Consider the following 25,969-nt stretch of genomic DNA (forward strand, 5'->3'; position numbering starts at 1 on the left):
CGGGACAGTTCTGTTTGTGGATTTTGGGTAGGAGGTAGAAGCGGGCCGTCCGAGGTTGGGCGACTATCAGGTTGGAAGCTGTGGGAGGAAGATCCCCAGAGGAGATGAGGTCAGTGACAGTCCTGGAAACAATGGCTTGATGTTCAGTGGTGGGGTCATGGTCCAGGGAGAGGTAGGAGGAAGTGTCTGCGAGTTGACGCTCAGCCTCCGCGAGGTAGAGGTCAGTGCGCCAGACAACAACAGCACCACCCTTGTCAGCGGGTTTGATGACAATGTCAGGGTTGGACCTAAAACCCGCTTTCACAGCCATACCTCCTTTCTGAGTGACTGTCTCCGTCTCCGAATTACCCCACTTGGATTTCAACTGAAATTCCACCCCTCATGTTTCAAACCCACCCAGGATTACAGGTACTTCCTGAACATAAAACGTTTCTCGGACTGCTGTTCCCGTCGCATCCTGAGATCCACACTCAGTGCCATACGCCGCCATATGCACACACTCGACCTCTCCCTCCAGCAGCACCCCCGTACCCTTTTTCAAAGCTGCGCGTGCCCCCAGTTTCATTTTATTCTTCGTCTCATCCGACGCCTCAACAAGAAATTTTTTCTCTTTTTCTCTCAAGTGCTAAGGAACGCAAGCTCCAACAACTCATCGACACCAACACCCATCTAGAACCCTCCACCCCTGCCTGTCCCTCCGTCCCCACCCCATCTCCAATCCCAGCCCCAGCCGTGTATTCACTATACCCCCTGACCTTCCCCTCTCCGATGCTGAATGTTCAGTGCTCAGAAAAGGACTTAGTTTCATACCCCAAGCCCTCACCTCAATGAATTTCGGGCTCGGCATGATGCTGAATTCTTCTTCTGCCGTCTTCGTCTCCGGGCTCACTTCTTTGGGCAGGAGTCCTCTCCCCGTTCAACGGATCCTTTCACCCATCTCCAATATTCTCCCTTCACCTGGACCCCTCCCTCTGGATTCTTACCTTCTCTTGATCTTTTCATTGAGAACTGTCGGCGCGACATTAGTCGTCTCAATTTCTCTGCTCTTCTCACCCATTCTAATCTCTCTCTCGCTGCACTTACTGCACTCCATTTTCTCAGGTCCAACCCTGACATCGTCATCAAACCTGCTGACAAGGGTGGTGCTGTTGTTGTCTGGCGCACTGACCTCTACCTCGAGGAGGCTGAGCGTCAACTCGCAGACACTTCCTCCTACCTCTCCCTAGACCATGACCCCACTTCTGAACATCAAGCCATTGTTTCCAGGACTGTCACTGACCTCATCTCCTCTGGGGATCTTCCTCCCACAGCTTCCAACCTGATAGTCGCCCAACCTCGGACGGCCCGCTTCTACCTCCTACCCAAAATCCACAAACAGAACTGTCCCGGTAGACCGATCGTGTCAGCTTGCTCCTGCCCCACAGAACTCATTTCTCATTATCATGACTCCCTTCTCTCTCCCCTTGTCCAGTCCCTTCCCACCTACATCCGTGATTCCTTTGACACCTTAGGTCACATCAACAATATCCAGTTCCCTGGCCCGCTTCCTCTTCACCATGGACGTCCAATCCCTCTACACCTCCATCCCCCACCAGGATGGTCTGAGGGCCCTTAGCTTCTTCCTCGAACAGAGGCCCGAACAATCCCCATCCACCACTACTCTCCTCCGTCTGGCTGAACTTGTTCTCACGCTGAACAATTTCTCCTTCAACTCCTCTCACTTCCTCCAAATAAAAAGTGTGGCTATGGGTACCTGCATGGGCCCCAGCTATGCCTGTCTCTTTATGGGGTATGTGGAACATTCCTTGTTCCAGTCCTACTCCGGCCCCCTTCCACAACTTTTTCTCCGGTACATCGATGATTACTTCGGTGCTGCTTCGTGCTCTCGTTGGGACTTGGAAAAATTTATTAATTTTGCTTCCAATCTCCACCCCTCCATCATTTTCACGTGGTCCATCTCTGACACTTCCCTTCCCTTCCTTGACCTCGCTGTCTCAATCTCCGGTGATAGACTGTCCACCAATATCCATTACAAACCTACCGACTCCCACAGCTACCTCGACTACAGCTCCTCACACCCCGCTTCCTGTAAGGACTCCGTCCCATTTTCTCAGTTCCTTCACCTCCATCGCATCTGTTCCGATGATGCTACCTTCAAAAACAGTTCCTCTGACATGTCCTCCTTCTTCCTTAACCGAGGTTTTCCATCCACGGTCGTTGACAGGGCCCTCATCCGTGTCCGGCCCATCTCCTGTGCATCCGCCCTCATGCCTTCTCCCTCCCTCCCAGAAACATGATAGGGTCCCCCTTGTCCTCAATTATCACCCCACCAGCCTCCGCATTCAAAAGATCATTTCCGCCAACTCCAGCATGATGCCACCACTAAACACATCTTCCCTTCTCCCCCACTGTCGGCATTCCGTAGGGATCGTTCCCTTCGGGACACCCTGGTCCACTCCTCCATCATCCCCTACTCCTCAACCCCCACCTATGGCACCACCCCATGCCCACGCAAAAGATGTAACACCTGCCCCTTCACTTCCTCTCTCCTCACCGTCCAAGGGCCCAAACACTCCTTTCAAGTGAAGCAACATTTCACTTGCATTTCCCCCAACTTAGTCTACTGCATTCGTTGCTCCCAATGCGGTCTCCTCTACATTGGAGAGACCAAACGTAAACTGGGTGACCGCTTTGCAGAACACCTGCGGTCTGTCTGCAAGAATGACCCAAACCTCCCTGTCGCTTGCCATTTCAACACTCCACTCTGCTCTCTTGCCCACATGTCTGTCCTTGGCTTGCTGCGTTGTTCCAGTGAAGCCCAACTCAAACTGGAGGAATGACACCTCATCTTCCGACTAGGGACTTTACAGCCTTCCGGACTGAATATTGAATTCAACAACTTTAGGTCTTGACCTCCCTCCTCCATCCCCACTCCCCTTCTGTTTCTTCCCCCATCCTTTTGTTTTTTTCCAGTAAATTATATAGATTTTTCTTTTTCCCACCTATTTCCATTATTTTTAAATATTTTTAAATCTTTTATGCTCCCCCCACCCCCACTAGAGCTATACCTCGAGTGCCCTACCATCCATTCTTAATTAGCACATTCGTTCAGATAATATCACCAACTTCGACACCTATGTGTTCTTTTGTTCTGTTGTCTGTGACATCTTTTGACGATCTGCTTCTATCACTGCTTGTTTGTCCCTACAACCACACCACACCCCTCCACTTCTCTCCCCCCACCCAAACCACCCCTCCCCCACCCAACCTTAAACCAGCTTATATTTCACCCCTTCCTTGGATTCACCTAGTTCTGTCGAAGGGTCATGAGGACTCGAAACGTCAACTCTTTTCTTCTCCGCCGATGCTGCCAGACCTGCTGAGTTTTTCCAGGTAATTCTGTTTTTGATTTATTGCCCGTCCCTAGTTGCCCTTGAGATGGTGGTGGTGAGCTGCCTCCTTGAACTGCTGCAGTCCATGTGGCATAGGTATACCCACAGTGCTGTTAGGATGGGAGCTCCAGGATTTTGACCCAGCGACAGTGAAGGAACAGTGATATATTTCCAAGTCAGGATGGTGAGTGGCTTGAAGGGGAACTTCCAGAAGGTGGTGTTCCCATCTATCTTCTGCCCTCATCCTTCTAGGTGGTAGCAGATGTTAATGATCCCATTCCTTGTGTCCTGGCACATAAATCACATAGTTAGTATGCAAGTGCAGCAAGTGATTAGGAAAGCAAATGGAATGTTGGCATTTATTGAGGGGAATGGAATATTCAAGTTGGGAAGTTTTACTGCAGCTGTTCAGGGCCTTGGTGAGACCACATCTGGAGAACTGTGTGTAGAATTTTGTTCTCCTTATTTGAAAAATGATTTAATTGCATTAGAAGCAGTTCAGACAAGGTTCACTTGAATCATTCCTGGGATGAAGGACTTATGAAGAAAGGTTAACAAGTTGGGCCTGTATCCAATGGAGTTTAGAAGATTGAGAGGTGATCTTATTGAAACATATATGATCCTGAGGGGATTTAATCGGGTACATACTGGAAGGAGGTTTTTTGTGGGGGAGACTAGAACTAGGGGACACAGTTTAAGAATAAGAGATCTCCCTTTTAAAACGTAGATGAGTAGAATTTCTTTTCTCTCAGAGGGTCATTAGTCTGCAGAATTGTCTTCCACAGAAAGCATGGAGGCTGAGTCATTGAATTTATTCAAGGCTGAGTTAGATAGATTTTTGATGAAAAGGGGAGTCGTGGGTAATGAAGGGCAGATAGGAAAGTGGAGTTCAGACCACAACCAGATCAGCCATGATCTTGTCAAATGGCAGAGCAGGCTTGAAGGGCCAAATGGCCTATTCCTGCTCCCAAGTCCTATGTTCCTATTTTCGGAAGCATATTAAAATGCTTTCCTTGTTTCTCGGCCAACATTTCTTCATCAGCCAAGAGCAGTGAAGTACAAGAATCTGTTGGTGGGATCCTTATTTCTGCAAAATAGTTATTGTGCTTGACGAAGTAACCACCACTACATTTCAAAGTAATCAATTTTACCCAAAGTACTTTCAGAATTTTCTGATATTTCATCCTTAAAAGCATCTTTTCTCTTTTGGATGTCAGGCTTAGTTCAGTGGTAACACGGAGTCAGAAGGTCATGGATGCACTCTGGAGGCATGAGTTCATAACTAGACTGATACTTCTGTGTAGTACTGAGGGTGAGCTGCACTGTCAGAGATGCCATCTCTCAGACGAGATGTTATCCCAAAGCATTCTGTTCTGGTGCGAAGAAAAGATCCCATGGCACCTTTGGAAGAAGAGGAGCGGAGTTCTCCCTGGTATCCTGGCCAAATGTATCCCTCAACCAACATTACTAATACAACTAATCTAGTCATTGATCTCATTGCTCTTTGAGGGACCTTGCTATACACAAATAGGTTGCCAGATTTTCCACACTTCAACAGTGACTGACTGTGTTTCATGAAGTACTTCATCGGCTGTGAAGTATTTTGGGACATCCTGTAGTTGTTGAAGACGATATATGAATGCAATTTCTTTCTTTTAACAGAAGTTCATTTATCATTACAGGTCACTTAACTCCTCCACATCAGTGTGTCCAGGATAGTGTCCACCCAGCTGGCTGGTGCATGACCGCCCCGAACGCTGGGCCAAATGGCACTGGATCACAGTTGCAACACATGGAGAATGCATCAACCCAGTCACCTCTGAAACCTCTACTGTACGATTTTGAAGGGAATCGGCGGGATACTCTGGAATACGGTAACAGCAAGGCTGACCAACTCATAGAGGATCATAATATGAATATTGTGTCCCCATCATTGCCATATCCATCATTGCATGCAAACAAAGAACTCGCTAAACACTGTCTCTCTCCGACAGGGTCTTTTGGTTTTCATAGAAAGTCAGCAAGCTCTTTCCCAGAGATGGAAGCTGGTGACGATAGCAATGCACATCCAACTAACACAGCAGACAATGTCACATCGCAAAGCTCAGACACAGAGCTGGAACAGGACTTGACCAACAGTAGCTCCATGGAACATTCTTGTTCTGGTAATCGATCCAATGATATGTACACACTTGCCTCTGAGCTAGGGATGAATACTGAGGTTGAAACTGATCAGACCTTTGCTGCCACAAATAAATGTTTATCATCATCCAACCTTAGCAATGGTTCCTGTACTCCTGTGTCTGATGCAGAGCTGGAACTAGAGTTTGGAGTTGTCAGCAAGATGCACAGACCACACATAGAGCAAGCAGCTTTTGTGGAACCTGTTCTTGAGCAAACCAATTTGAAATCCACTGCCACCAATGCAATGGGTTCTTTGACTCCCAGCTCAGAGTTGGACCACGATCACAGCAGACATGAGACTGCTGTTGACTATGTGCAGCCATCTAGTTCCAATAGCAATACAGTATCTCCTTCCTCTGACCCAGGCATCGTGGCAGATCTAACCAGTAAAAGCACCAAGAAATTCATGCAGTCATACCAAATTGAGGATGGTGTTTCCTCTGGTTCTGACTCGGAATTGGAAGAACTGGAAGAAAGACTTACATGTGACAACAGTGCTGCATGTAACATGATTTCTTCCATCTCGGAGACAGAGTTAGACCTTACCAGCGAGAGCAGCAGCGGTCGGTCATCGCACCTAACCAACTCAATTGAGGAAGCAAGCTCACCCAACTCTGATCCTGAGATTGACTGGGAAGGAGAAATCAGTACTTCCAATGTTAAAGATCGATTGTACTTGGTAAAGACAGCCAACAATACCAATGTCAATTCTTTGGAGCCAGTTGCTGAATGGGACCTTGACAGTGGGTATACAGGGAGATTTGTATGTTCAGTTGACAAAACCAATTCAGATATTTCTGCCAGAGCCTTGGACTCGGAGTTAATGACTGACCAACTTGCCAAGGTTATTGCTGGGTCTTTGCAAGATTCTGACCAAACTAAAGAGCAGGTTACTTCACCACAAGCCCCAGACAGTAAGAGTGAATGTACCACCAGGCCAACATATCTTGATATAATACCAAATCAAGCACTGCCTCGATCTTTAAGTCCTAAATCACAAACAGAAGAAAATGCTGAAGAGAACAGTGATGATGAACTGAGTAATGATTCTGAGTCTTCATGTTCTGATCATGATTCGGACCCTGATCTGAGTGAAAGTTCTGACTCTCCTTGGCTCCTCAGTAACATGATCAACACAATGATTTCACAAGGCTCCCACGCTGTTAAAGATGAGTGCTGGCTGCAGACTAATTCATTCAGTGAAACCATTTCTTCCTGCTCTGACATTGAGATTGAGCCAGTCAGTGCCAGCAAGCTACTGCGCACTTCGGGCCACCAAATCGACGCAGGCCAGGAAGGCTCTGAACACGCAGATCTTTCCCATCCTGAATTAGACATTGAGATAATGGACAGCAATGATGATTTTGGTGACTCGATGTTCTCCAAAGATGAGGCAAAAGAAAATGAGACCAGAGTCAAGGAATCTGAGTTAGAGCCAATGTTTACCAATACACCAGCCACCCTCTACTTGGCTTTGAGTAATCCATCCAATGACACAGCCATGATAGGAGACAGTAACGTGTCATTTACTCCAGGGACAGTTGGCTCCTGTGAAGCAGAATCAGGGTTAAATATGGATTTTAAGGACAATTGCATGAATGAACAGGGTGATGTAGCTACCATAATTCCAAACTCCACTCTAAGCTTCAAATATGAGGAGTCAGTGGAACCCCTTCAAGGGATAAAGCCAATTCGGGACATGGGTTCTCCAAGTTTCAGTGAAGACCTAGAAGCTGCATTTATTTTAGAAGATAAGTTAACTGAATTGAATAAATATTCTAGAGCATTAGCCTTAGAGGCACAAATGAAATCAAAGCCAGTCAGTGACAAGACTGACTGTACCAGTAGATGCTCGAGCCCACCTTCTCTGCTGTTTAATGCAAGCCCCAAAATACCCATATCCTTTAGTGACCCATCAAATGGACCTTTCAGCATGAAGGAACTGTCCCCATTGCACAGGGCAGCCAGCAAGCAGCTGGACCAGTCCCTGGCCTATGACTCCATTAAATATACCTTGGTGGTCGATGAAAACACCACTTTGGAGCTTGTCAGTTTGAAACGCTGCACCTCCATCCTGAGCGATGACAGTGAGATCTCAACGCTGTGTGACAACTGCGAGCTGGAACTGGACAACGAGTTTGGGGATTGCACAGGGAGACATGACATTGAGAACTCGTCAGAGGATTCATCGCCTGAAGCCGACACACAGTTTTCCAAGAAATTCCTCAATGTTTTTGTCAACAGCACTTCTCGATCTTCCAGTAAGCTGTGCCATCTCATTATAAATCTCAGCATGTATTGTGTGGCATATCCAGTGTGAACCATATGTTAATAGTGCTTCCATAGTGATAGTCTCTGCCATGAATTAGTTACATTCTATATATGTTATCCAAGTTATTGAGCTACAATTTCTCTGCTAATTTTTGTAATGTCTGCTGAGGATTTCATTCTCTGAGAACAGTTTCATGGAAAATCCTTTGTATTTGTGTGCAAATGTCTTCCCCATCATTGGAAGTAATCTGCTGAGAATGAGGGGGGGGGGGGGTGTGGAGAGAGAGAATACAGCACATTGGGTAATTCAGTAGTACTGGGCTGTGTACAGCGTAAGGCAGTAGCCAATAATAAAAGGATGAGGGTCTACAATTCTGTGGAGAGAATGGAAAGGCTGGGGTTGTTCTCCTTAGAGCAGGGAAGATTAGGAGGAAATTTGATAGAGGTATTCAAAATCATAAACTGTTTTGATAGAGTCAGTAAAGAGAAATTGCTTCCAGTGGCAGAATAGTCAGTAGTCAGAACATCAAGATTTAAAAAGATTTAGGGTGGAGGGGGTGGAGGGAGTGGTGATATTGAGATAAAGATTGAGGGGGCTAGAATTATGGTGAGGGAGTGGATGTTGAGGTGAGGGATTGGGTGGGCTGATATTGTGGCAATGGAGAAGGGTGGCTGGTTTTGTAGTGAGGGCTAGGTGTTGCAGTGACGGATGGTTGTTGCAGTGAGTTTGGGATGTTGGTGTTGTGGTGAGGGGACTGGAGTTCCGGTAAAAGGTGGATGTTGTGGCGAGGGTAGGTTTTCTGGTTTTGCGGGGTGGGGGGGTTGGTGTTACAATGGGGGTGGGTGTTGAGGTCATTGGGAAGTATTGGGACATCTGCTGGCAGAGTGACCTTGTACTCTCTCTCCTGAATAGGTACAGAATCTTTTGGTCTTTACTCGTGTACAATAAATGGTGAGGAACGGGAGCAGACTCATCGAGCGGTATTCCGGTAAGAATGGTCCCCCAAGGCTTAAACTGGAGGGAGATCCTGAACAGGACCCCTGTCTCCCGGCATCACTCTAAACTTAGTACAGAACAGAAATGGGGAATCACTGAGACAGGACTAGAGTGCCCAGAACAAAAAGAGAAACAGAAATACCTGGAAAAACACAGCAGCATCGGTAAAGAAGAGCAAAGTTGACGTTTCGAGTCCTCATGACCCTTCAACAGAACTAAGTAAAAATAGGAAAGGGGTGAAATATAAGCTGGTTTAAGGGGAGGGGGCGGGGTTTGTTGGGACAAGCAGCCAGTGATAGGTGGAGATAACCAAAAGCTGCCACAGACAAAAGAACAAAGAGGTGTTGAAGGTGGTGATATTATCTAAAGGAATGTGCTAATTAAGAGTAGAAGACAGGACAGATAAGGTACAGATAGCTCTAGCGGGGCTGGGGGAATACTAAAAGGTAGAAATAAACAATGGGTGGAAATACATTTAAAAATAATGGAAATAGGTGGGAAAAGAAAAATCTATATAAATTATTGGAAAAAACAAAAAGGAGGGGGAAGAAACAGGAAGGGGGTGGGGATGGAGGAGGGAGTTCAAGATCTAAAGTTGTCAGAGGTGCCATCTCTCAGACGAGATGTTAATGTCTCCTCTACGTTGGAGAGACCAAACGCAGACTGGGTGACTGCTTTGCGGAACACCTTCGGTCTGTCTGCAAGCATGACCCAGACCTCCCTGTCGCTTGCCATTTCAACACTGCACCCTGCTCTCTTGCCCACATGTCTGTCCTTGGCTTGCTGCATTGTTCCAGTGAAGCTCAACGCAAACTGGAGGAACAGCACCTCATCTTCCGACTAGGCACTTTACAGCCTTCCGGACTGAATATTGAGTTCAACAATTTTAGATCTTGAATTCTCTCCTCCATCCCCACCCCTTCCCATTTCTTCCCCCTCCTTTTTGTTTTTTCCAATAATTTATATAGATTTTTCTTTTCCCACCTATTTCCATTATTTTTAAATGTATTTCCACCCATTGTTTATTTCTACCTTTTAGTATTCCCCCACCCCCACGAGAGCTATCTGTACCTTATCTGTCCTGTCGTCCACTCTTAATTAGCACATTCCTTTAGATAATATCACCACCTTCAACACCTCTTTGTTCTTTTGTCTGTGACAGCTTTTGGTTATCTCCACCTATCACTGGCTGCTTGTCTCAACAAACACCCCCCCTCGCCTTAAACCAGCTTATATTTCACCCCTTTCCTATTTTTACTTAGTTCTGTTGAAAGGTCATGAGGACTCGAAATGTCAACTTTGCTCTTCTCCGCTGATGCTGCCAGACCTGCTGAGTTTTTCCAGGTATTTGTTTCCGTTTTTGTTTTGGATTTCCAGCATCCACAGTTTTTTGTTTTTATCTCTAGAGTGCCCAGAGCTTGTGAGCAAATTCTTCCTATTGGTTGATGTTTCTTATCAGCCCAGTGGGTGTGACAGAGAAGAGCTGTTATCATTACTGGGCCCATGGTAACAGAGACAAGCCGCTATTTTGGCCAGGAACTGCAGGTTTGTTTGATATGTGGTGTAATTCAGCTCCTTTAGTCTTCTGTTCCACATCAGTGCTGTTGTGAATAAAGGAACCAAAGTCCTGAATCTCCTCTTCTGCTTCCTGCCAATTACATTAGCCTCATTGTTTCAAAACACAGAAACCCCTATTTTTCTAAGAATTCTCAAGCATCAAAGAAAAATAAGTTTTAATCCTATCCAATCATTTTTGGATTTGCTAATTTTCCAAAATAAGAGTCACAAGATAGATCTGGCCAAGCCCATCCTAATTCATCCATCAAAAAGATCTCGGAGCACTTATGACCATCACAACGTTCAACTATATCTCAAATGATTCCAGAGATTTTTACATCCATTGCTCTACCTAGGAGCCCATTCATGTGTTGACCACTCTCTCTGTGCAGAACTTCCTACATCAGTCCTACGTTTGACCCTCTGCTCCTTCATTCTACTATCCTGGGTTAAGTCCAAATATTTTATGGATTTAGATTTTCTGCACTGTGTACTGTCAGACAGCTCTAGAAAGTTCGCTCTCAGCTACCTTCTTTCCAGGGTGAAGAGCCCAAGTTTTTCCAGTCTTTCCTCTTAACTCACTTTCTCTGAAACCAGAGATCAGCTCCTAGCTCTTCTCTGCAGCTCCAGCATTTAAATGTCTCCCTCCCATCTCAGTGACCAGGATGTGAGCATTAATGGCAAGGCTTGCATTTATTGTCCATCCATTAGGTATCCTGAGAAGGTGGTGCCGGGCCTTTTTGAGCCTCTACAGTCTGATTGTAGCATTTTGATACAACTGAGTAGCTTGTTGGGCTACATCAGAGATTGGGTAAAAGTCAGCCACATTGATGTGGGACATATAGGTCAGACAGCATAAGGAACAGCAACTTTCCTTCCCTAAAGGACATTAGTGAAATAGCTGGGTTTTAATAGCTCCACAGTCACTCACTGATTGCTAATATTTAAAATTGAATTCAGAGTCTGAAATGGCCATGTTGGGATTTGAACTCACATTCTCCAGATTACTGGTCCAGCATTGAATACCGTACTTTAGGTGTGATCTGACCAGAGCATTGAACAGTTTGATCATGACTTTGTCTGACTCGTACCCTATTGCTTTGTTCATGCAGTTCAGCACTCTGTTGGCTTTGGTTGATATGCCACACTGATTAGACACTTTGAACATTAAAACTACTGGATTAACTTGACCCTTAAATTATTTGAAAGCCATTCATGAAGTGCAGGTGCTACCCATTTTCTCATCACATGTGCCATACTTTAGCTGTGTCCAATTAAAGTTTATCTGACATCGCTGTGCACACTGAACCCATTTTATTGCATTCTGGACCTCAAACTTCAGACTCAACTGCTCATTCGATCTGTTCATTTCCTGGTCTAACAAAACTGTTTCTGGTTCTCTGAAGGTTCATACCTCGCCACCAGGATGAACTGGAGTTGGATGTTGATGACCCATTGTATGTTGAAGAGGAGGAAGATGACTATTGGTACCGAGGCTACAACATGCGCACAGGGGAGCGTGGAATCTTCCCAGCATACTACGCCCATGAAGTAGTCAACCAAGCCAAGGAATTCCTAGGTAGGTCCAAGAGTAAGATTGGGGTCAAAGTTCAGAGGGCTTTCAACTGTTGAGCTGAGGTTGGGCGGGGGGGCGCGGTGTGTGCCTGTGGGGGCAGTGCAATTAATATTGTCTGTGATTCATCGGAGAGCATTGGGCTCTTAGCTAACTGATGGTCGAAACTCTGTAACACTGCAGCAAAAACTTAATGCGTGATCAGAAAGATGGACAATATTTTCCAGGGAATGTTCAGGAGCTAAGTCCAAGGGCACCGGTGTAAACGGGGAGGTATAAAAAGCCTGGATCCAGATGTCATTAAGAGAGACTTACTTATATAATTGATTTATCTACACTGCCACTTAATGGATTTGTAATAGAGCTCCACTCCAATACAGAGACTGACCTTTAACATTGAGAACACTGTTAGAGAACTTGGATTTGCTCGAATGCTGCATGGTAGGCATTTAGCCATTATAGATGGCAGCAGCAGAGTCACCTACGAGCATTACAAGATGCTGCAGGTAAACCTTGACACTTTTAAAATGGGTTTTCCCATCAACAAAGTCTGAACTGAGGGTTTATAATGTATTTTGAGACACAATGCTGTGGTCACTCAGCATTTGTGATACATAATAGAAGTTAGAAGCAGTACAAGATGAACAAAACTATTATAGGGAGATACAGGCTGCCAAACCATCCTTTAGATTTGTGCCTATTGTTGTTTTGACCTTGCTCCATCCTCCACTCACTGCAACACAGCTACCTGTCTTTCTGTTTGAGCAGCAGCCCTTTAAAGGTCCCCCCTCCCTCCAAGATCACAGAATCGACCCTGCTGTATTTTTAGTTCACTCTTGAGAGGGCACAACACTTCCAAAATTTGCTTTTTGCATTAAAATTGGAAGCTGGGTTGCGATGCTCCATGCACGACCTGAATACTCTGCATTCAATGAGGTCGCTATTGCAAACCCAGTGCAAGGCTCAAATCATGCAGGGAACGCATTTAAATTATGTAAATGCTTGCTCTACTGAATCCATTGCAATGGCTCCCTCCCTCCACTGCAATAAGTGAGCTTCTGAGTCTGGTAACCAAACGCCCTCCCTCCAAGATCACAGAATCGATCCTGCTATATTTTTAGTTCACTCTGAAGAGGGCACAACACTGCCAAAATTTGCTTCATACATTAAAATTGAATGCTCGGTTGCAATGCTCTGTGCACTATCTGATATGCTGCTAGAAGGCATAATGGTAGGTAATTCCAACACAACTCAGCAAGTTCCATCAATGATGCAGCTGTGCATCAGTTTATAAGAAGCAGGTAGCCTAATCCTTTTGTAATAATTTGGTCTAAAATATAAATTTACAGGGGTTTTTTCAGCAAATCAATTTCAGGGTCCTTCCCTCCTTTAATCTTGAGCATTTACATTGGCTCGCACCATGCCTTGGGTCAGCAGAGCTCAAATGGTAAGTTAAATATTCCAGCCAACTGAAGCCATTGTCCCATTGATTTAAACCCTGGAGCTGCTTATAAAAGGCAGACTTCGGCCTCAGAAACAAAGCTCAGCTCATCAAACGCCTCCTCTGTTGTCTTTTGATTCAGGGATAAAGAAGAACAGCGTCTGGGTGGAGAGGTTCGATGTGCAGTTCCTGGGATCTGTGGAAGTCCCGTATCACCAGGGTAATGACATCCTGTGTGCTGCAATGCAGAAGGTGAGAGTACCACAATCACTAGGAGTGATGGGAGAGGTATGTGAGCACATTGTGTGGAGCAAACGTAAAAATTGTAGCAAGAATAGCATATCAAAATGACGTATTTAAATGACATCAAACTTGGGTTAAGTCTGTAGACCAGGCATTTTCAAGCCTCGTTCCCCTGATAGCCTCACCTCCAGAACAAATCACTTCATTCCTCATTTGTTAGTTTGTCCTTACGTGGGATTGCATAGGGTATGGAGCACAAACAAACAGTTCTCCCAGGTAGCCCATGCTAATATTTATGCTTCAGTTGAACCTCCTCCCAACTTTCCTCATCTAACCTATCATTGTAACCCTCTATTCCCTTCTCCCTCGTATGTTTGTCTAGCTTCCCCTTAAGTGCATCTAAACCATTCACTTCAACCACTCCTGTGGTAGCAAGGTCCACATTCTCAACATTCTTTGCATAAAGAAGTTTCTTTTGAATTCCCTATTAGATTTGTTGGTGATTATCTTATATTGATGGCCTCTAGTCCTGTTTCAATTACCTGAGCCTGTCGGTTTGGGAGAGTACTATTTGGAACATGGTGTATAAGTCAACTTTTGAAACCTTCAAAAATCCTTCCAAAATGGGTTCATTTTCTACCTCAAGTATAAAATGTGATCGTCAGTGTGGACGGTTGCCATTTTGAAATATGAGAAAAAAATATAACACTGGTAATTCATTTTAAATTTGTGGTTTATTGACTGAATTAATTCTACAAAGATACTTTTAACCTCAATCAAAGTGTTTTAAAATCCATCAACTTCATTGACTTCAATGTCCAATGCAAAAAGTTCCTCAAGTTCATTGAGTCACTTTGGCAATGGTATCATCATAAGGATCCCACTCTGGATCTGATTTCGTGCTTTTGGTTTCATAATTATCTCCCCATAGCAAATCACCTTCATCTCCATCCATTGATTTGGATATTCCGAATTCTTTGAGCAATCTGATGACACTTGGTGCATTAATAGCATCACAAGATTTGATGACAAATCCACACAAAAAATCAGCGGGGCAGCATGCATATTTCCACTCTTTATGAAGATTTTTTTCTCTGTCAATCCATTCAACTTGAACATGATCCTTGAATAGCTTTTTGAGGCACATATGCAAAGATTGAACAATGGATATTAGATCCCCTCATATTTCTTTGCAGGCACCTCCTGATCTCATCAATTATATATGATCTGACATGTTGCACATTAATTGGCCGTGTTCTTTGTGTAGGCAACTGGGATGCCTATTCCACACTTAATCAAGCCATAGCTTCACTCCACCCTCATCCATCCATTGTCATGGATATACACAAAAACTCCTGCAGGAAACTTGGGGAAGAATTTTCCTGTCGACGAGTGGGGGCGGGGCCCGCTCGCCGATGTGTAAAATGACGTGTAGTGATGTCAGGCAGGCGTCCTGACACCATCACGCATCACTTAGGTTTTCAGATCGGTGGGCGCGCAGCCAAACTGTCAAAGGCCTATTCAGGCCATTTAAAACCTAATTAGTTCAATTTAATGAGCTGCCCGTCCAACCTTAAGCTCGGTGGGCAGGCAAAGAGCCCAGGCGGCCTTCGCGTTTTTCATGAAACCTCATCCGTGGGCAGGATGAGGTTTCATGAAGTGTTTTAAAATCTAGTAAAAATTTATACTTTTATTCTTTGACGTGTCCCAGCTCATGTGATAGTGTCACATGAGGGGACATGTTTTAAAAGTGTTAAAAGCCTTTATTTAAAACTTTAGCCTTGAAACAAATCTCCTTGAGGCACCTCTGTGCCTCGGGGAGATCTCTGTGCTCTTTCGCTCGGGGAACATCTCAGGGAATCACCCCCCCCCCCCCCCCCACCACCCCGCACCCACATGGAGCACTCAGCACTTCCGGGCAAGCGTTACGCTGGGTAGGCCTTAATTGGCCCGTCCATGTAAAGTGGCGGCGTGTCCCCAATTAGGGACGCCAATCGGGTTCACGTCCACCTCCGCCTGTTCCCACACAACATCGTCTGTCCCCCCCCACCCCCCCCAACCCTCCCACTGACAGGGGGGAATTTCTGGCCTTGATTTTCAGCGTGGTTTTACGCTTTGCAAATTATCATAGGTTTTAATTTCATTCTGTTGGCCATGAGGCCAGTACCACCATGAATTGTGTTTTCTCCTGACCTGTGGTTTTCACTAGAACTGTTTTTGAATCTTTCCACTCAAGTTCAGTTGCTGGGCATATTTCAATTCATGGGTGTTTCATCCATGTTGCTGTTCTGGCATAATGGTGGAAATGGGTAATTTTGGCATCCAGGTCTTTTGGCAGCCTCTAAGCAACCTCTGAAGCAACACTAGACATTTTTGTTCCATTAAGTGGCTGCACCAACTAGCTGATGCTCTGAAACCTTGACTGGACTCAGGGTTTGATTTGTCCCACTTAATTGTGTGTATACGCATTGTATTTCTGGTGACGATCTACCATTCTGACGATTTTTGAGGACCCATTCCAATATATGCTTCTCAAGATCTGGCAGAGGCTGGTCCCTGTACTGATGGCACATTTAGTCTTGGGCATTTTCTCCTTGGCGGATTCCTCCTCCTTCCACTCTCGCACCAGTTTTTCACTAACACTTAATTCCCTCACTGCAGCACAGTTATTTGATGAGTTAGCAGATGTTACAACTTCAGCTTGAAACCAACTTTATACTTCATTTATTTTTTTGGAAGACTCATTTCTCTTCATCTTTTGCCACCGGTGGCTGGGTAGTTTGCTCTGTGTGGGTGGGTCTTAAATTCCCGAACATCTTTGCAATAAAGCCCGTATAGCCTGCTTGATCCCTTGTGCCCTGTTATAAGGTACCAGTTAGTAAAGTATGTACTTGTGGGGTGAAAACTTAGGCTGATACTAATGCAGATATAGCATGTCATGCCCGAAAAGGATGTGGGGTGGGGGGTGGGTGGGTGACTTATATGCTGTTTATATGCAAAAATATGATTTTTGGGGCTGGAAAAATGGGGTCATCTTGTACTCTGGGTCAACTTAATATACTGCGACCTATGGTAGATCGAAAAATGGAATCTGGCAATAAATAGGGATGACCTCCCAGGTAAGCAGGGCAAAGGAGGAGAGGGTGAGACAGAGGGAGAGCAACTATAGGGGTAAGGGAGACCCACTATAGGAAGAACAAGATAGTGCCTACATCTAGGAACAGGCACCATGACAGATTTTAATATCCTCCTTCATCTGGAAATGGGTAGGCTCAATACCGCGGTCCAGGACGAATCTGATTGAGCTCAACTTGGCACAAGCCAGAGATGCAACTGCAACATTTTGATCCATAAATAGTAGTACCAAGGTCTAATGTTGTGCAGACTAATTCCCAGATCTAATATTAATTTTCAATGTCACCCTCAGATTGCTACAACTCGAAAATTGACAGTTCATCTGCGTCCACCTGCTAGTTGCGAGTTGGAGGTCAGCATTCAAGGGGTTAAACTGGTCATGAGTTTGAATGAGTATGGAGCAGAGGATAAGGTAAGTTCATCTGTGCATCTCCTATTGATTCACTTGTCTGTTGATCTATTTATCTAGATTCTATCTACCATTCAATGTCTGTGCAAATATTTGTTGATTGTCCTAGGACACATTTGTTTTAAATCTATGAATGGGCCTATCTAGTCAATGGGTCGATTTGTCTACTCCACCTGCCTTGGGGATGTTTGACAATACAGTGTAGAGGGGACTTTACTCTGTATCTAACACATGCTGTATCCGACCTGATGAGCCATGTTAGAATAGTCTGTAGACATTCACTAACTAGAGTCACACATTCAGATTGGCCAAATGGGTGAGTTATGAGAAGGACTCGATACCCAGTGAGATTCAGTGCCTTCAGGACAGGAGAAACCAAAACAGGACAGGGAGAATTTTATCACCTCCTGGAGGAGAATTTTCTCCCTGTCGGGGGTGGGGGGCTGGATGGGAGTGGGCGGGCACACACGCAGCTGATCGCTGCCTGCAATTGGTTGCGTGCCGCAATTTTACGTGGGTGGGACAATTAAGGCCAGCCCAGCATGACGTGCACCCGGAAGCGCTGAGCACTCCCCGTGCAGGTGGGGGGAGGAGGCTGAGTCAGGGCCTGTGCTCTTTTGCGTATGCAGCTCTGTGCCTGAGTTTGATTTTTAAAAATTTTAATAAAGAAAAATACAAATTTTCAAGACACGTCCCCTCATGTGACAGTGTCACATGAGCTAGGACATGTCAATGAATTTTATTAAAAATTTTTATTAAACTTTAAAAACCCTCATGAAACCTCATCCCGCCCGTGGATGAGGTTTCCTGATAAATGAGGAGGTTGGACCGGTAGCTCAGCTAATTATTTTAATTAGTATTTAAATGGCCTTAATAGGCCTTTGACAGTTCGGCAGGCGTGCAGCCATCTCCGGTGTGTGCCCATCGAACTGAAGATCTGAATGACATACGGTGAGGTCGGGGACACATGCCCGATGTCACCGTGCGTCATTTTACGCGATGGCGAAAAGGGTCCACACCCACTCACCGACCCAAAGATTCTGGCCCTGGAGTTGGCTGACGTGTCTGTTTCATCATATCTTTTAGCCATGACCTAATGAGCCAATGGATAATTGAAAACAACAGCTTTGAGATAAATGCAGAATATTCCCCCCCCACCCCCCCCCCCCCCCCCCCCCCCCCCCCGACCCCCACCAGCGTCTGTTGCAAGAGGGCAAAATCTCAATGGTCTCCCAATACCAAGCGTTAAGCACAAGTTCCTCTTTGCTCCATTGTACTCTGTGAAATGCCAACTCATTCTTTGGTTTAGCAGTAGAAGTTGGTTGAATGTAAATTGGTTCAATGTTTCCATGTGTGAGAGGTACTGAGAAGGAGATCGGCCATAGCCTTGTTTTACCTGTGATCTTTTTTTTCTCCTAGACTGAAAGGTGCAGCCATTTTTTTCAGATGAAGAACATCTCATTCTGTGGATGTCACCCTAAAAACAGCTGGTAAGGGTTAAAGACCATCCATTAACTGCTGATGTAAAACCTACCCATTCCCTATCATTGAGCCATTTTTTCTTATTTTTCTCTGCCTCTTCAGCTATTGCCATCAATTGGGCTCAATTGAGAGCACACTTTCCTGTGAGTTTGAAGGCTGTGGCTTTTAACCCCACTCCCAGGGCTTCACAGCAGGACTATGACACCCACAGAATGACTGCTGTGTCTCTTCAATTAACCATCAGTGCACTTAAGAAAAAAAATTAAGCAAATTAATAGTTTAAGGTGCTTTATTAGTGCAAGGATAGTTTTCCAGCTGACAACAGCCCTATCTTTCTCCATGACCTCCAAATCATTAATGGCTTTGCACCATTTTTCCCTGGACCAGCTGAAGCAGTCCTGATTCATCACTCTGATATTCAGTAGCCTCATTTTCCAGCTGCTCAGAAACACTTTCTTGCATTTGCTATGCTCTGCTTATATCATGCATCTGTTTTCAACTTGCTCTCTTTCCATTTAAACTTAATCTCAGCTCTGTTTCTGGGAGTCTGCTCTTTGTCATAGCTACTGCCCTCTCACCAGATTACAGTTCACTTTCAATCCAGATTCCAAACTTGGCTCATTTAACTTTGCAAGTGTTTCCTGTATCATCTCAGATTGTTTATCAAATTAACATTGGATGAGTTAGAAGTTGGGTTCTGAGAACTAATTCAGAGTATATAGTTTGATAAGATTGGACAACATCCTGTTCACACTCCTCCTTTGATTTTGTACATTTGTTAACTCATTGTTAAAGAAATTACTTGCATTTGTATAGCACCTTTCACAACCTCAGGATGTCCCAATGTACTTTAGAGCCAATGAAGTACTTGTGTAGTGTGGTCAGTGTTGTGATGTAGGAGATGCGGCAGCCAACTTGTCTGCTGGCTCCACAAACAGCAATGAGATAAATGACCAGATAATCTGTCTTTGTTTTGCAATGTTGGTTGAGGGATAACTGTTGTGATCAATGCAAAGTTTTGTACATTGTATCCATCTCTCCATACAAGTCCCTGTTCATTATATAGCCACCGGTTGCACTTTTCTTCCTTTTTTTGTTTATTGGTTCTCTCACTCTGTTACATCTCTGCCATAAGATGCTTTGTGTTTTCCCTGTCAGTAAAATTGCCTTGTTATTCTCTAATCTCTAGTCTTGTTAGAGCCTAACTTGCCCAGTGGGTGGGCTGGGACACCAGTTTTATATTCAACCCTTGTTCAACATTTTCTTGAATGAAGAGTAAAATTGGGCATGGTGTAAAATGGACACCTGACCTAATCTTCTGGGCAAGCTCAGTAAAATTGAGGTTTCTGGGATTTGTCTCCTTTAACCAGGACCTCTGTGGAGTCTTCTATTTAATAGGATCACTAAAGCTGGACCCATTAAGAGGACTACTGCTCTGTGTCCCTTTTAACTGTGTAATGTCTCTTTCAGCTACTTTGGATTCATCACCAAGCACCCTGTGGTGAACCGCTTTGCCTGCCACGTGTTCGTATCTGAGGAATCCATGCGCCGTGTTGCTGAGTGTATTGGGTAGGTGCCAACCACCAATACCAGGATAGGTGTGGAAATGGCCAAGGCAGAAAATACTCTTGACTTCTAAAGCTATATTGTAACATTCTCCATCTCTTCCTCTCCCAAACCCTAAGATTGTCTCCTAGACCCCAGTGAGAGTCTGCAGGTGTAATATCCAAACTTATACCAGTGATGTACCTCTGTCACTTGATTAAAATTCCACAAATGATAGAATGATGTTCCTCTGGGTGACTGACTGGAAGCATGCCAAGAAGCAGGGGCTGAAGGGGCTTTGAGCTGTTCAGGGATCCCCACATGGCCGGTCATCCCACACTGGTCTTGAGTTGGATGTCTCCAGGTACCTCACCACTAGGGCACCCAATTGATGTATGAAGAGCAAAACGAGTTAGAAATTCTAATCTCTGTAAGACTGGCTCTGCACTTCCTAGGGCATAGTAAAGAGGGAAATACACCTCTCATAACGCCCTCTAGAGTGATAAATATAGGAAAAGGAATAGGCCATTCAGCCCCTCAAACCTGATCCCCTTAGATTATAAATGACCTGCATTTCAATTTCATTTAGCTATCTTTTGATCCATATCCTTAGATTCCCTTACCCAACAAAATCTATTCATCTTTTTTGAAAGTTCAATTATCCTTCAGCATCTACAGCTTTTTGGGGATTGAGTTCCAGGTTTCCAGTAGCCTTTTTGTGAAATGAGCTTCCTGATATCACTCCTAAATGTGCTTGCTCCAATTTTAAGATTATGCCCCCGGGGTCTAGATTCCCCCTCTAGAGGAAATAGTTTCTTTGTGATCTGTCCTTACAAGCCTCAGTAAATGGCTAGACAGAAATCAAGGCCAGGGATGTGTTCATGTGAAGGAGATTGGTTTAGCCAAGAGGATGCTGGAACTTTGTTCAAATTTTACACAGATGTATTACAATTCCATCATATCAGGGTGATTTAGGAAAAGTAGAGGAGTGAAATTCACCTACAATGGCTCAGTTAACAAAGACATTGAAGATGAGATGCCAACTGGCTGACAGTGACTGTGAAAAAATGCATTCTATAGGGACCAATGTTGGAGTGGAGGAATGGTGGGAGAAACAACTAGACAGCATACGGTGTGCTCACTAAAGTCCCATTTTTTTCTGCTTTGCAGCCAAGCATTTCAGGAATACTACCAGGAGCACCTGGAGTACGCTTGTCCAACGGAAGACATTTACCTGGAGTAGGGGTTTGACAGCTTTCGTGTGGATACATGACATTTTCGCTGGACCTGGGCTCAACTGTTTGCTGTACCCCTGTTCCCTGTACATAAAAAATTAAACAAATTCCTATTAAGTAAGGGTATACAGTACATGGAGCCCCCTGTGAGGTTTTAGCATTGACTATGAAAGCCCATTGATATCAAACCTGTGTTTGCTGCACATATCCATCCCATATCTAACACTAGCTTCCATCCCCTACACTTGCTGCTGTTACAGGTTGCTTCAAAGCCACCTGTTCAAATTCAGAGGCACTTGGTCAAATAGAGAGAGGAAAATGAGGCATGATGAGTTTACATATCACAAGAATTTCATCCAACAGCCGAATGTAGGTTAAATTCACCTCCTTTATTTCAGTTGTATCTGCTATTGGGGCCACAGTGCCCTGTGTCCAACCACCTTCTCATGAGATGTTCTTTGTGCCTCCTATTAGTTCTCTTAAGGAACACCCTGCTAAATTGTGTGTGGATGTCAGTGCAGATGGACAGTGAGGTGTGGTCCTCTCTCTAGCCTCATGGACCATAGCTAAATAAAGCAGAGTGGGCCTCTGTCTAGACCTAAGGATCACTGCTCATAAAGTGAGGAGCTGCCCCCTCTCAGCCAATAAATAAAGCATGTTCTTCAATAATTAAAACTGAGACCTCTACAAATGTTTTTGCATCTTAAAAGATCTCATTAACAGTATCCTTAGAATAATTACCTTGGACAAGTGAGTCTGATTTTGGATGAAGTACCTGACCCTGTTAGGTTGAGCTTTGATCTTGGAGGAAGGGGGGGGTGGAGAGGGAAGGTTAGTTGTGGAGTAGGTTTTGATCCTCTGCAAGTGAGGTGGTGGTTTGACCCTCGATGGGAAGAGCCCTGGGCAGAGAAAAGCAGAGGAAGATGTCACCAATGGGAGCAGTTTCAACTGGAGAATCCAGCATCCAGGTCCTTAAGCAGCCACCTCCAGTCTGCCATTGATTTATTTTAACCTGGCAAGTTCTTTTCAAACTGACCTGGTCCTAAATCTCCAAAGTTGCCACTTCCCCCAACAAATCAGATGAGAGTGTGGGGTGAAAATCATATTAGGGTCATTTATACATAGCACAGTATGAGTCTTTCTCCAATATTAATAGGTATTACACAGAAACAGTAGAGCCAGCTTGGCATGATGTAGAGTTTCTTATTGTGATCAAGTCAGTGACAGAATGGCTTTTCCTGTTTTAGAGAAAGCCACACCTTTGGGAAACTGTATTGCTGCATGCTTCACAGTCACATTCTCTCCTAGGGGCATTTGGCTTTGCTTCATTTCAAAGCCATTCTCCATCCCCAGCCACAACCACCCCCGCACCCCCACCAACTCTGCCAACCCAGTTTTAAAAAAAAAAGGGACTTGCTCCAGAACACAGACCTGCTCATCCCCAGCAGTAATGTCATGGACACCAACTGCAAGTGAAGGAACAAAATAGCAGCTCTTTTGGGAAGGAAAAAAGCTTTAGTTAGATCTTTTACACAGACTTTAGTGGTGAACTGTAAAGGATAGCTTCCTTACTGACTCCAGTATCCCCACTTTCACTATTATTTCCCATGGATTAGTCCTGGCAGGAAAGTCACCAGTGTTCTTGTGCTGCCCATGGTCCAATCGAACCAATTCACAGCTCCACCAACTCTTCTGCCCTGTGTGAAATGGGCTCCGCTCATTGCTGAAGAGGCTCCTTACAACGTGCATGGTTCTTAAAAGCTGCATGAGATCTCCAATTTAAGGCTTGCCTCTTGTCCACTGCCAAAGGGAAACAAGGAGTCCAAAACACTGGTGCCTGATTGCCGAGTGACTTAATCTGTCAACTTCCTCATGTGCAGTGAGACACCACAGGTTACCTTTACTTAATTCACCGCTTCTGCTTTCTCTAACTGCCATGAGTTCATCTTTAGCCAATCCTTAATCTCCTGGCTATTGGACACTCTGCTTTCCTTAATAGCAGCTGGGCTGAATTTTGGTTTTACAAGAATTAAGAGATGGTGGTGAGAACTGTTGTATTACGTTGTCCTCATTTAAGGGGGCAGCTTTTACCCAGAGCTGATAAAGTACCAAGACAGCACTTAGCGAGTGGGGACAAAGATTGGTTGTGACACTTTGTAGGAATATTATGTGCTGGTCGGACACATGGACACATTCCTTCTGAGAGGAGAACCGTCACCCTAGGTTGTCCTTGAGCATCTTCAATTACAAGAGGGATTGAAAGACAATTTCTGAGTGGTGTGTATAACTAATAACTAGATGGAAGAAGGAACAAGAGGAACAAAGGCCTTAAAGGGACAAAATCTCTAACAGAGATACCAGCACTCATCTCACAGGTGACCCGTAAGATGGCACCAGTTGGCATAGGAGAAGCAATCTGAAAGGAACTGGAACCAGCTGTGTGAAAGCCCATTAGAGTGCTGTGGTTACAATGCCTATCAGCAAAACAATCCCTGCCCACTAGGTAATCATGCATTCCATTAAAGCAGAGATTCCCAAACTGAGGAGTAGAAGTGGGGAATTAAGCTTATCGTCAGGGAGGGGTGTGTGAGGAGATAGGCCTGTCAAAGAACGAGAGGCACTGACAGCCTTGCAGAATCAGAGGGGCGACATCATGGGACATCTCAGCAGAGATGTTTGAATCTATCAGAGCTGCTTGTGGTGCTGGAAATGTGATGGACCAGAAGCAGTTCCAATAGCTACAATTATGTGCTTCTATTGATTGGCGGAAATTTAAACACCCTGTGTGCCACCATAATGCCTCAACTTCGGCTACATGAGGCTCTGTCACTTAAAGTGAAAGACATTTCTGTGGCAGCTCCTGATTGCTACATGGGTGTGCAATCCTTGAAGCAATTTATTATTTGACATATACAATGTCTCTAGGACCAAAGACAGGCTGAGCAATTGTCTTAATTATTTGCCAGTTTCTGAAATCAGTAGTATTGATCTTTTGTCATCCTGGAATACTGTTTCTTAGAAAACAACACCAGGGCTGTGAATGGGACCTGAATATTCTAGGAAAGAAGGCACTCAGAAAAAAAGCAAGATTGAAAATCTCTGCTTTAAGAAATGATGCACATGGAAACTAGGGTCCCAAACACCATTTAGTTATGATTCTTAATGTTATAGTGCTGCAATAAGAAAGGGAGCACAGAGCCTGCTGAGTGCAAATGAAAACATTTGTAACTAAAGATAGAGCAGAGGCCAACATAATGTAGGAGCAGGTCAGGACCTCTGGGGGTCTGTTTACTTCCAACAGAAGCTCATATTCCAATTTATAGACAGTGAGGTGGATATGTTCATTTCTTGTCTGTTTCCAACTGTTTTTTCCATTCAACATTGTCTTTGCCCAACGAGGCTGTGGATGACAGCTCCATTTTCTCTCATTATCTCCTACACCATGGCTGGAGGGAGACATAGTTGGGTCTGCCATATCTTTTAGTTGTGATGGTGTGTTGGGTCCCATAATGCCCTGTTCGAACCAACAGAAAAATATGCTTTACAAAAACGTATGTAATAATGATGATTTAGAATTTAAGTGTCCTTTTGTTGTTTCTTCTTCAGCAGTTATTAAATCTTCCCTCCTGGCTTTGCTGTCTCTTCCTCTGTAATGAAAGGCAGCAGAACAGCACAGTAACATACCAGTCTCTTTTTGGCAGTTGACACTCTCCCAGCCTCTCTCTCCTCCAAGCACTAGGTCCTTGGGCCCTAGGCCTCAGACTTTAAGCTCAGCAGCACCTGCCAGAGGGCCCCTAGATGAAAGAAAGGCATTCCTAGAACCTAAAAATTAGGATTGTAATAAACTGTCCTTCTGCAGTTTGTTGTTTTTTTTTTCACATTAACTCAACTCAGTTGGTTGAATCCCACAAGTCAAGAGACAGAGTTGCAGGGGCCAATCCTGCAACAGGGATGATTAGGGCTGGAGGGCTGGTCAGGGGAGGTCAATTATCACTAGCTACAGAGAAAGTATAAGAGGTGAGCGCAATGTGAGATATTAAAGGGATAAATAAAGGGCACCAAGACTAAATCAGACCAGGAGGGCCAAAGAAGGTAAGTGAAAATGAATAAAAAAAATAATTTTCAACAAAAAAATGTTCATAAAGAGCAAAAGACATTTGGAATAATCTGTCAGGCAAAGTTAGAGACATGAACACTGGGTTAGCAAAAAATAACAAATAATCATTACAGGAGAGTTCATTTCCCAAAGGGAGAGCTTCAGTGGGATAGATTGAAGGGTCAGTTCTGATGGAAGAATTAGGGTTCTAAAAGGATTGGCCCAGATGGGAGAGAGTTAAGGTTTTAGCATGATGGACTTCAATAGGAGAGTTCGGATATCAGAGGGATGGGCTTTCATTGGATAATGGGAGTACTAAAATCAATGAGCATTCAGGGGCTAATTAGAGTACTAGAAGGATGGGTTTAGTAGGAGTTAGGGTATTAGAGGAATGTGCTTCAGTAAGACC

The 25,969-nt window shown here is 44.5% G+C and overlaps 1 protein-coding gene across 1 annotated transcript in view; it reads left to right on the forward strand.

Moving 5' to 3' along the window:
- Nucleotides 1-21,546, forward strand: part of mapk8ip2 (mitogen-activated protein kinase 8 interacting protein 2) — a 70,977-nt gene extending 49,431 nt beyond the window's left edge. The window contains exons 5-13 of the mRNA XM_041203124.1: nucleotides 5,075-5,266; nucleotides 5,387-7,837; nucleotides 8,761-8,836; nucleotides 11,808-11,980; nucleotides 13,558-13,667; nucleotides 17,086-17,205; nucleotides 18,622-18,692; nucleotides 20,155-20,253; nucleotides 21,400-21,546. Of these exons, the coding sequence (XP_041059058.1) occupies nucleotides 5,075-5,266; nucleotides 5,387-7,837; nucleotides 8,761-8,836; nucleotides 11,808-11,980; nucleotides 13,558-13,667; nucleotides 17,086-17,205; nucleotides 18,622-18,692; nucleotides 20,155-20,253; nucleotides 21,400-21,472 (3,365 nt within the window). The 3' untranslated portion in view covers nucleotides 21,473-21,546. The remainder of the gene's footprint in view (nucleotides 1-5,074; nucleotides 5,267-5,386; nucleotides 7,838-8,760; nucleotides 8,837-11,807; nucleotides 11,981-13,557; nucleotides 13,668-17,085; nucleotides 17,206-18,621; nucleotides 18,693-20,154; nucleotides 20,254-21,399) is intronic.
- The last annotated feature ends 4,423 nt before the right edge of the window (nucleotides 21,547-25,969 follow it).

This window comes from Carcharodon carcharias, chromosome 13, assembly GCF_017639515.1.
Source record: "Carcharodon carcharias isolate sCarCar2 chromosome 13, sCarCar2.pri, whole genome shotgun sequence".
Taxonomy (NCBI): domain Eukaryota; kingdom Metazoa; phylum Chordata; class Chondrichthyes; order Lamniformes; family Lamnidae; genus Carcharodon; species Carcharodon carcharias.